The sequence below is a fragment of the Lampetra fluviatilis genome, chromosome 2, assembly GCF_964198595.1.
Source record: "Lampetra fluviatilis chromosome 2, kcLamFluv1.1, whole genome shotgun sequence".
Classification (NCBI taxonomy): Eukaryota; Metazoa; Chordata; class Hyperoartia; order Petromyzontiformes; family Petromyzontidae; genus Lampetra; species Lampetra fluviatilis.
In genome coordinates, this window is record NC_136276.1 from 10,315,425 (window position 1) to 10,327,591 (window position 12,167).

General features: G+C 46.4%; 1 protein-coding gene across 1 annotated transcript in view; it reads right to left on the minus strand.

The window, feature by feature from the left end:
• LOC144942147 (unconventional myosin-X-like) overlaps window positions 1-12,167 on the minus strand; it is a 77,801-nt gene that overhangs the window by 49,163 nt on the left and 16,471 nt on the right. Inside the window, exon 2 of the mRNA XM_078868911.1 lies at window positions 4,373-4,471. Coding sequence (XP_078725037.1) covers window positions 4,373-4,471 — 99 coding nt within the window. The remainder of the gene's footprint in view (window positions 1-4,372; window positions 4,472-12,167) is intronic.

Here is a 12,167-nt window from a genome sequence, read left to right on the forward strand (position 1 = left end):
GCGATGGCTCTTGTTGTGGCAAAATTCCATTTTGTACGAAACTCTTGAGAAACACAAAGCCACATGGCTCTCAAGCACACGTGACTCGCATGCACACGATGTGACGCCCGCACTTCCCAAAGACCAAGGCAAATATCCCTCGTATAGCCTGGTCAGACTGTTGGGGCAAGCGCTGTTACAGAACACCTATTGAAGGCCGTCATAGCACACGAAGGGGTGGGTGGCCACCACCACCTCTTCCGAGTGCTGTTCCTTTATACATCGCACCAGGTACTTATTTGAGGCTGAGTCGATCTAGGGGAGGCCCAGGACCGGCTCAGATAATCGTCACTTGTGTTGTTGGCCATGGGAGGGGAATCGAACTCGGGTAGTTGAGTTTCTAGCGCCGCACGCTAGCCGCTCCCCCATTTCCCACATGCGCACACCCACACACCCACACAGCTCGCACCCAGCCAAGAGCATTCACTGCGCCTGCTTGAAGGCTTCCGAATGTTTAAAGAGAGACTAGAGCTGCCACTAAAGCCCTTGGCAAGTAAAGTATTTCTGTGTAATTCCATTCCATAATTGAAACCAGAAAGCAAGACTATATATATTGATTCGAGTATTGTATTGAGCAAAGAAGAACCAATTGTGTAGAGAGTTTAACGCTATCCTCCGGGAGTAAGGATTCACATTCCTTAATCAATTTAGTGATGGTAATTTTAAGTAGTGTATTGTATGAATCTCACTGCAGCATTTAGCAATGTTGGTACAGTATATTCCCATTTCAATATTTTCACTCCCATTAAGCTTCATTATAAATGCTCGGCATTATTGATTCATTGCTTCCTCAATTATGGATGATGTATACAACTTCTACAAGGCGAATAGAATGGTCACGCAACATTTCCTTTTACGCACGTGAACAGGCAGTCACAAATAGACGTAAATAATGATTCCTTCCATAGAGGCTGCATAAACCGTTTTAGGTTATTTTTCACTCAAGTGCCATTGCATTAAATGACAGTATCGAACATTTCAATGATGTTTAATTTGGAGACCTCAAAACCACACACACATTGAGAATAGAAAGGGGCTACAGAAGAGGCTACACGTGCAGCAAACACAACGGTCTGGCTATCTTCAAACAGACAACAGGAATGTTTGGCAGAAGTGAACAGCCAAGCCCTTGCCTGTGTTTAAATGTGTGGCTCAGGGTTTTGTAAACGATGACTCAGACGAGAGACGGTGCTTTCATATTACCATATCTTTGCCTTCATTATCACTATCCATAATCAATCCACTGCTGGATGAAGACCTCCCCGAGCGACTGCCAACAAAGATTTAACAATCCATCGAGCACCGCAGCTCGTGCGTTATGATAAATGTATTTGTTATGATATAGGATACATTTGAAATAAAAATAACAAACTATAACTATCAGCCCTGATCAATCCGCTGCAAGATGAAGGCTTCCCAACACTGTGTTGATCACCGAAATTAGTTTTGACCATACTTCGCCACGTCAGTGCAGGTTTGTGACGGGAGTGCTCAGGACCGGTTCGGACATTACTCGTCACTCTAGGCAGCTTTTGCCAAGAATCAAACTCAGTTCACGGGGGTTCCCACTGCGGTACGCTAACTACCGTGCCACCGCTCCGCCCCAGCATACATTTTCGTTTTCGAATAATGAGAGGGCTTCATAATTTTGGACAACGCGTGGCATTGAGATGCCCTCATGTGACTGGTCAAATGTTGCAAACAACAAAAAAAACAAGCACAATTGTTTATTGTCCAGGAATTCCAGAGCGAGGGCCCCGAGTCGGTTTCCCATAGATGCAGAATATTGCAACTGTACGTGGAACGGACGAGGAAGCTTCACCCCAGCGTATCAGCCACGGCGCACTCCTGTGACCACATGACCTGCCATGGAATTTCCGGCCACAATGCCAGGTGGGATTGAGATCCACCATCAGCAAATCACATTTCTGTGCCGTGGTCGCAAGAGCCATATAGAATGAAAAGCAGCAGGGTTGAATGTCGAGTTCTGCAGCGGATTTCGTTCATGACCTACGCGAATTACTAAATGATGTATGGATCAAGGATGGCCTGTGCTCCCCATTGCACGTTAAATAAAACAAGCATTTAGCTTTTTTGAATACAGTTACTCGACCAAGTCTTTCCCTTAGAAGAACATCCTTTATTGTTGAGGTTTCCCCATGAGGCTTCTACTGGCTTTATAACCTTGAAAGCATTTATGCTCTGCATTATTCCTCGTCTACGTTGTATAAAAGGCAACGTGCTACAATTGGCTGCGTGTAATTATGAATTTTGAAATATCTTGAAATGTAATGTTGCAGATTATTTTGAATTAATCTAAAAATATAAAACTTCAAAAGTATTTAAAATAAACAGTTACGCAGTTATGCTCTATCTTAACAATCATCTTCATATGCTCAGAATGTATTTTTCTGAACAAATATGTTCACTACCAGGAAACTGGCATCGTTTAAATCACTACGCATCTGCGGCCACAACCACCATGATACATTCCTTCTAACATTATATAAATATATCACATATTTCGTGGTTTAACCATGCATTAAACGTTAAACAAAACCCACGTGTAGAACTTTGCCGAGGCGGGCTCAGAGAGCGCCAACTTGACACCCAATTGAGGGCTCTCTTGCCATAGCACAAGCGCTGCAAGGCATTTTCAAGTACGGACAATAAGGAACGGCAATCAAACGGTAATCCACATTTGCTCATATGACAAAAAAGTTGTTTCCGCTCGTGACTTGTGGCTTCTGGCACCAGCAGCATTGCAGACAAGTCCCTCTGGCATGGATCATCGTCCTCAAAATCAGGAGCAGGCGTCCCACGGACCCAGACAGCATGTGTGGTTTCATCGCTCGAGTGAGACGCTGCCCGTTATTTCACCTCCCTCTACAGACACAAGATAGCGGCGCTGAAAGGCAGTCAGTGCACGGCTGCCACGCTGATATATTTCACTGTGGGAGGCGTGATAAATGTTTTGTATGCATTGTGCTACACGACATAAATAAGCCAAAAAGGGATATAGTTATTTTCTAAAAAGGGAAAGTTACTAAAAGCTACAACCTGCAGCTGTACGTATTCTTGGTGGCACCAATTACTGCAGAGATAAAGGCGAGACCAATTTTTTTTTTAATCGGACCCAAAAACCCACGAGTGAACTTTTTGTAATCCTTTTGTGGTATTCTTTCATACATTATCCAACGAACAGAGCGAGACGAAGCGACAAACGTGTGACTGGGTTAGTGAAAATTTTACGCGGCAGTCAAACACGCATTCATCATATGCATCTGCAGATGAGCACGAGGTGCTGTGCACGACACCCACGTTCACAGAGCCTTAACGGGACAAGGTGGCAGAGGCTCGGGCTCATCCACCTATTACGCTCATGCCTTAAGCAGGTACAGATCAATGCAGACAATTACAAGGTCACAGGAGCCAGTTATAAATCTGGCACCATGCAATGCAGTTGCAGTACGAGGGCACTTGTTGCTAAATTTTGCTCTCTAAGAGGCTTCATAATATTCAATGTTTGTGACAATTTGGGGAGGTCTTTATGAAGCAGGGGATTCATCATGGCTGCTGATGATTGTTAAAATATACATACAGCAATTAATTCATAGCGGATACAGCTGAACGTATTCGAATGTGCAAATAATATGAATATTTATGTAATTATATACGCAAATATGCTGAAGGCACATGATGGCATCTTTTTTTTTAAAACACTAAACGAAACTGATCGGCCAACCTACTTCCAGATAATTTACTTAGGCTGATTAAAACACTGTATGAACAAATGTCCTTATATCTGGGATCATTGAACCAGTTACACAAGTTAATCCCAAAACAAAGTGTAGGTACAAATTCTAAACACTTAAAAAAGCAGAGCATCCTTCTACTGCCTCCAGTTAATTAAACCTGGCTTAGCAGATCAGCTTTGGTGCCTAAATAGTTGCCTTACAACGGAAACCGGAGTGAATGCGTCCTCTGTTTTTCTGCGTACAGGACTACGTGCCTGACGTTACCATGTTGTATAAAAACAGACAATTCCAAGAGCATGAGCAGGAGACGTCATCATAATACGGTGCGCTCATTTTAACGCAATCATTGCCATCCATTGTCACCAGAAACGAATTCACTGTGAGCAAATATGGAAACTTGGTACCACAGACACAAAAAGTAACAGACTCATGTACTTCCAATGAAAACAGTCTTTTTTTTATGTGTTTTACGAACAAATGATTGGTCTACAGAGCACACAACCTCAGGCAGTCATGTGACCTCTCTATCTGCGATCTCAGTTGCCTTGGTGCTGGTAAGGCATTGAGGCACCCACCTGCCCATAGTCGCTGGTGAGCTCGACGGTGCCAGCTCTTGAGGGGCCCACGGTGCATGGCAGAGTCTGGTCCCCGTCCCGCAGCCACACACGGGCGCCCTGGCAAGGAGATGGCACATGGGGCAAGCATGGGGTGAGCACAGGGTGAGTATGGGGGTGAGAATGTGGGACACGGCACCAGCCGTTGCAAAGCACTGCTCACTTTTTGGGTGACTACTTGGGCATGATGAGAATGGATGTAACATCTATCAGACAGTGTGCATACTCCTCGGCAGTATATTGCCTCTTTTTGAGTCTTTAAATAGCTTTTACAATATTATGCCATTGTCCCAAACACCTTTTTGTCAGGAGTTGAGACTCAGAAGTCTAGTCAAACACTTTCATGCATGATCTTTGCCCATAGTTTAATAAATTTAAAGGTGGCAACCCGAGTTGCTCACCTTCGTTAAACTCCAACCAGGCCTCACTAATGCTGCGTCCACAGAACCGCTCTTTGTGGTAGTTAAACGTTAATTCCATGAATGTTACATCAGTTATGGCACAAACAAGCAGACGGATTATTATCTTGTTAAACGCATGGGGATTTTTACGTTGCCTGTAACTGGACCGTACATTTTTTTTTTCACAAGACAATAATACGCTGTGCTGGTTTTTTTTCATGAGCAACATAATGCATTGGTTTATGAAATTGTGCTGGGTAATACACGTTTCGCAGCGGGAAAGGGCCTTAATGTTTAATCCACTCTAATGGGCTTTATTTTTTTGTAACCTTCTGTCAATGCATGAATGGAGGAAGGCCTTTCCATGCTGTGTATGTTGTGGAGGTTATTTGACCATACTTCACCATGCTGGTCAGTGTAGGTTGTTGGTAATAGATTGGGATGGGGCAGTGGTGGGGCGGGGGGGAGGTGTGGGGGGGAAGCAGGACCAGTTCAGATATCACTCACCAATGATGTTCGTCATGGCCGGAAATCAAACTCACGTCGCTGGGTTCGTGACACATTGCACTAAACCACTTCGCGTACCCCTTGACAATGGTTTATAGTTAATTGGACAAAACATTTTCCACTATTATGTTTTCATTCGCATTCCCGTATATAGCAGCTAGAGTGAGTGTGTGAATGACATAATATGTGAATGTCTTCAGTGCTTTCAGCCAGGACTGTGGGGGTCGGCGACCCAGAAAAAAATTCCCCACCCATCTCGCCATGTGTTGCCCTCTCCCAGTCTACGAGCGACCTAGGAAATGTGCCGTGCAAAATTAACCTCCAGGTGTAGTTGTTGAATGGCGGTCGTCCGACAAAATAAAATCGAGTATACAACATATATCACACATTACATTGTTATATTACGCTTACAATAATGTGGTATCTCATAAATAAATAACTGGTGGTGCGCATGATAACTAGACACATGCGGAAAAGAGTTGTAGAGCTCATCGGATTCCTCCAGTATAAATAAAGCGTATGATTATATCAATATCGCACATTTATAACGGTAAGTAAAAATGTAATCCGAATATATTTTTAGACCACCGAGAAAAAAAACAAGAGCGGCCATATTAGTCACGAGCCAGCACTTCTGGCAACGCTGTGTCAGAAAATAAATGACGAGGCCAGCGGATGCCTCCCTCGACTGGAAGTCACTTGTGCAGTGCAGAGCATTTCCCCTCCGCTGGGAGGCTGTCTCGAAGACTCGCCACCCAGAATTGTGTCACTACAGCTCGTCTCTCTCTGTCATGGCAGTGACATCACTTCTGCTGTGCATTTGTGTTGCAGGAACGCTTTCTATGCTGGGTGGCAGCTGCTTGTTTCGTTAAATGTCGTGGATAATAACCAAAAAACACTGCACCGCTGGAGCAGTCAATTATATAGAAATCGCAGTCTGCTCTTCCCCGCTGCCGGACGCCGTGGAATAGATGGCGGTTACCCACACTTTACCCCACCACAAAAGACCTCCCAATCGATTAAATGCGCTATACTCTTTTACACTGCTGGATGGACAGAAGCAGTGGCGGTGGTGGGGGGGGGGGGATTAAAACAATTCCCATTGTAATTAAACCGATGTGCTATCACACCCCATGGCAGCGTCTCAGGATCAGTCAATATATTTCAGTTGAAAAGTGTTCCAGTCTGCGTTCCTGCTACGGTCAGTCTCTAGTGAGTAACCGCGGTAGGAAACATTAGAGTGTAAGAATCGACTGCAATGGAAAGAGGATATAAGGGCATAAGGCCACGTTGCTCATTATAGTAACTGTGAACAATTAAGAGTATTAAAATACAAATAAAAAACCAATTGCACTTCCTGCCTTTGTAGAATAATAATCGTGCAAAATGAAGTTAAAATAAACTATTATTCACAGAGGGCGATTGCAGTCTGTTTATGACATTGTCAAAATAAAACAAGGAGTAATAGGACAGCTAATTGCTGCTAAATTACTGCCGTGTGCAGAAATTCCGAAAACGGACAATTCGTTGAGTAAAAATAAACATAATAAACACTTAATGTGATGCTCACAAAGTGCTGAATGTAATTTTCTCAGAAATGCGGCCGATTGTTTTTCGGGACCTCAGGGTGTAACTGTACAGTAATAATACAGATACGCATTCTAGCAAATCATTGTATTACTGCATAGGTTACTCTGTTGCGCAGCACAGCTCTCCGATGTGTTTTTGAGTTGTACCACGTGTTGTCCAGCAGAATGATCGACTGAATTTCTATCTTTAGGAACTGAATTTTCCTGAAAAAGCTCCCAGCACATGAAGTGAAATGTTGGACATCATACCGAACACGTGGTTACAACTCGAAAACACATCACAGAGCTTAGTTATTTTAACGGTTAAACGTATTTTCTCTCTCGCTTATTGTATTAGATATGTTTTTGTTATTACTGAATTATACACATATCTTAACCTCATTGCCCAAATAGAGTAACAATAGCATTAATAATGCAATTGGAGTACAGTACTTTGAAAACATGGATTTAAACAAAAGAAGGTTTGTTGCCAAAACCACTTGAGGAAAGTTGGACGGATCCCTTGGCTGGCTGGCTGCCTGACATCACTTTCGGAGGCAATGATAATCATAGATGTTGAAACAAGGGACAGTTTGGGATAAAGGTGGTTTTGGTTGCTCAGATGCCCATGCCATGTCGTGGCAATGAGCCAGCAATCTCTGCGCTCTTCGGCTCAGATTCAGGGAGCCAACTGTGCTTGAGAGCCAGGGCTATCGAGTCGGTTAATGGTCTCAGCCACTAATATTCTGGTTGTATTGATATGCTACGAAAACACTCCTTTGCTGGGCATATTAAAAGTAATAATATGACTTTGAAACCCCCCGCCCACCTCCTACGTATTTCACAAGTAGGTCAAATCACATATCTGCATTTCCCATAAATATGCTAAATTCCTCTTGATATGCAAATTATTTTGTCAAGGCGCTCTTCCACCTCCAACCCAGCTTAAATATACGCTCCAAGCGTGGTGGTGTTTCATTCAGACGCTGTCTCCCCGACAGACCTGGTCTTCACCTGAGGACGGCTGCTTGCGTTATGGCCGAAACGTCGTGAGAATTATTTTATTATGTTTTATTTTTATTATTTTATTATTTCCCTTCTACGTGACTTTACCGAAAGAACCAAGAAGATATTAAAAGTACGCACCGATTGCTGAAGGCAAGGCCTGAGCAAAATTAATTTAGAAGTAGTTCTGTGACGTCATTTTCAATCTCCGACACAAGGTTGCGCAATGATAGCTGTGCCAGTTCCAAAAGTGAATTTCTTCATCTCATTACATGACACCTATAAACACAATGGGGTTTGTACAATTTTGTGGGAAAAATTATATCTTTTATTGGAGGACATGGCAGTTGGAAATAAACTTGGGTTACCAGGGCGAATGACCAGGCCACTAACCCTCACTGATCACCCTATTAAGATTTGTAGTTCAACAATGTGACATGATGTCAATGTAATTCTATATCAAAATACTGTGCACACAAACATTATTTTATATATAAATCATAGAGTTATATGTAATGTAAATATCGTATACAGGGCAGCCTACTATTAATGCGTTTCTATTTAAATAAATATGACAATTTTGTAGAAGCTGCTGCATGATGCGCTAGTCGTTCTGCCCTGGATTTAATGGTTCTTCTGAATCCTAGTGATTATTATGGCACTCTGGTTATGATTATCAGGCAACCACAACACCCACACAATTTGCGTGCTGCGGTGAACTCGAATGACAAGGTCAAAACTGCGTTAACATGTGATGATGCCTATAATATTTACAGTATGCATACATAACCATTTACAACTAGATACACAAACTGGCCAGGTAACACACATCAATACAACACTCATTTGAATGTATACAGCATTTAAATGCCACCGCATCTCAAAGCACTGTAGGAAAAGGAAGACATTTGTGTTATGAGATTGTGGGGAAGAGGAAGGGGTTTTTTTAAGTGAAAGGGGGAAGTCAGGGGGAAGACAGTACAGGGAGAGAAGAATTGTGTACGGCAAAAAGACGTAAGAATATATGAGCCATGGGAGCTCGGCTGGACGACGACCGAGAGCCCAAGTCATCTCTACAATCCCCGGCAAGTCGCGGCACCTCACACGCTCGGCCTGTTTATTCGGCACACATGGGACGCGGAGGAGGGCCGGTTAAGGTTCGGGGATTCGGTTCGGCGAGGGGGGTTCGGCCGGGACCAGGGAGACATTGAATGGGCGGAATTGGGGCATAGAATTGTGGCTGCTTCGGCGGGTTCGTCCGTTGTTACGGGATCTATTGATGGGGTTGAGATTAGGGTGTTAGTGGACACGGGGGCATCGGCAACTATTATATCGGACCTCATTTATAATATTCTTCCGGTCCAATGTCGTCCGCTGCTTCCAGTGGATGTGCCATTTTACGCCGCTAATGGGGGATCGTTGGGCATTATCGGTCAGGTTAGGGCGTCCATTTGCATTGGAGATATCAAATTGTCGGGACCCGTTTTCGTTTCGTCTTCTTTGGCAGTTCCGTGTCTTTTGGGCACTGACTTTTTGGCTAAAATGCCCATTAAAATTCTTATCGATCAACGATGCATTGAACTGCCATCGGGTCGCCGGATTTCATTTTTGACGGGCCCTACTGACATTCGGACGGCGTGCGCTACGATACAAGCGGTGGCGACGCAGACAGTGCAAGTGCCCCCGGGTTCACAGATGTTGATTCCCCTCCGGTTGCGGAAACCATGGGTGAGGGAGGCTTCGGGACAGAGTATGCTTTTGGGTCCTTCTAACAAGGCTGTCGGGGGTCTTGATTTATCGGTGGCTCACACTTTGGTGCGGGCTGACAGGGATCCGTTTGTGATGGTTTTGAACGCGGGGTCGCGACCAGCTGTCATTCCGCAGGGCACCGTGCTGGCTCACGCGGCGCAGGTCCCTGGGGATGATGGGTTGGTTGCGCAGGTGGGCTCGAGCCCCGCGCGGAACGTTGAGCCAAGGGAAGACCTTGAGTGGGTCCATTCGTTATGTGCCGCCTCGGACGATTTGTCGGCGGCGCAGTTGGGTGCGCTGCGCGAGTTGCTCATTGAATTCTCTGATGTATTCAGTAAACATAAGTATGACATTGGGTGCACGGATTTGTTGCACCATCACATTGAAACGGGCGATGCGGCGCCGGTCAGGCTAAATCCCTTCCGACTGAGTCCCGTGGAGAAGGAACATGTTCAGTCGGCTGTTAACGATATGCTAGAAGCCGATATTATTTCGCCCTCCTCTAGCCCGTGGGGAGCGCCTATTGTGCTGGTTAAGAAGCAGGACGGGTCCCTGCGATTCTGCGTTGATTTCCGTCGCCTGAATAAGATCTCTGTGGCTGACGCGTATCCGCTCCCCAGGATGGATGAGTCCCTCGATGCATTGTCTGGTGCGCGATATTTTTCGACTCTTGATTTGTTATCGGGGTTTTGGCAGTTGCCGCTCGACGAAGAGTCGAAACCTAAGACAGCATTTCGGACTCCAGGGGGGCTGTTCCAGTTTAACCGGTTACCCATGGGACTTCACTCCTCTCCAGCGACGTTTCAGCGACTTATGGAGCTGGTTTTGTCGGGCTTGCAGTGGGATACATGCTTGATTTATATGGACGATGTCATTGTTTTCAGTAAAACGTTTGAGGAACACCTCCGGCGATTGAGAGGGGTGTTCTTGCGAATGCGATCGGCTAAGTTGAAATTTAAACCGGCCAAATGTCACCTCCTTCGTAGTTCCGTTAGATACTTGGGTCACATTGTCGATTCTTCGGGGATCTCCACCGATCCCGCGAAGACGGATTGTGTCGGTTCGTGGCCGACACCTACGTCCGTTTCCGACGTGCGTAGTTTCATCGGGTTTGCTTCTTATTATCGGCGGTTCGTTGAGCACTTCGCCACTATTGCAAAACCCTTGCACGCTCTAACGGCGAAGGGAGTGAAGTTCAAATGGGGACCGGAGGAGGAGGCCGCGTTTCGCTCCCTCCGGGACGCCTTGGTGGGTGCCCCACCCTTGTGTTATCCCGATTTTGCCAGTCCCTTTTTGCTGGACACGGATGCTAGCAACACGGGCATTGGGGGGGTGCTATCCCAAGTCGTTGGGGGTGTCGAAAGAGTTGTCGCCTACGGTAGTAGGGTGTTGTCTCCGGCGGAGCAGCGCTACAGTGTCACCCGTCGCGAGCTGCTTGCCATTGTTTTTTTTGTGCAGCAGTTTAGGCCATATCTTTATGGTCGTCACTTTACAGTCCGAACGGACCACGCGGCGCTACAGTATTCATTGAGGGTCGCCCAGCCCTCGGGCCAGTTGTCGCGTTGGTTGGAAGTCCTCCAGGACTATCAGTTTACGACTACGTACCGTAAGGGGTTGCGACACACGAATGCCGATTGCTTGTCGCGGTTGTTGCCTTGTGATGAATGCGCGTGTTTGTCGGGATCGGCGCGCTGTAAACCGACGCTTGCGGGGGAGATGGGGGCACTGGCTGCGACAGCGGGCGCACCGATCGGGGATGATTCCACTGCCTCTCAGGGTCGGGACTCGCTGCTCTCGCTGTCGCTCAGCGAATGGGGCCGCCTCCAGATGGCGGACAGCTCGCTGCTAGCATTGCGCCGCAAGGTTGGGGGTCCCGAGGGGGACCAGGAGCGTACCGGCTCCTATGTACTTGAGCGGGGCGTGTTATTGAAATGGGACAGTTTGTCCCGGCGGAACGCACTCGTGGTGCCTTCCGCTGTGAGGGGGAGGGTTGTCTTGGCGGCACACGAACGCCTCTTGCACTTGGGAGTTAACAAGACGCTTGCCCTGCTTCAGCGTGACTATTACTGGCCGGGAATGGGAAGTGATGTGGTGCATATTCTGAAGGGGTGCGTTGAGTGCGCCAGGCGTAAACCACCGGCCGTGGCAGCTAATCCACCGCTGCAATCTATTCAGGTCTCGCGTACCAACGAGCTCGTTGCACTCGATATTTTGGGGCCCTTCCCAGTCACGCCGAGAGGGAATAAATATTTGTTAGTGGGGGTCGAATACTTTACCCGATGGCCTATGGCGTGGCCTCTCGCTAACCAGTCGGCAGCGGCTGTGACGGATGCCTTCGTCCAGGGCTATGTCCTGGACAAGGGGGCTCCCGAACGCCTGCTGACCGACCAAGGTAAAAAATTTTCGAGTAAATTGTTGCAAGAGGTGTGCGATCTGTTGGGTACCAAGAAGGTGCGTACCTCCCCGTACCACCCGCAGACTGACGGGATGGTGGAGAGACTCCACAAAACCTTGACTTCCATGCTG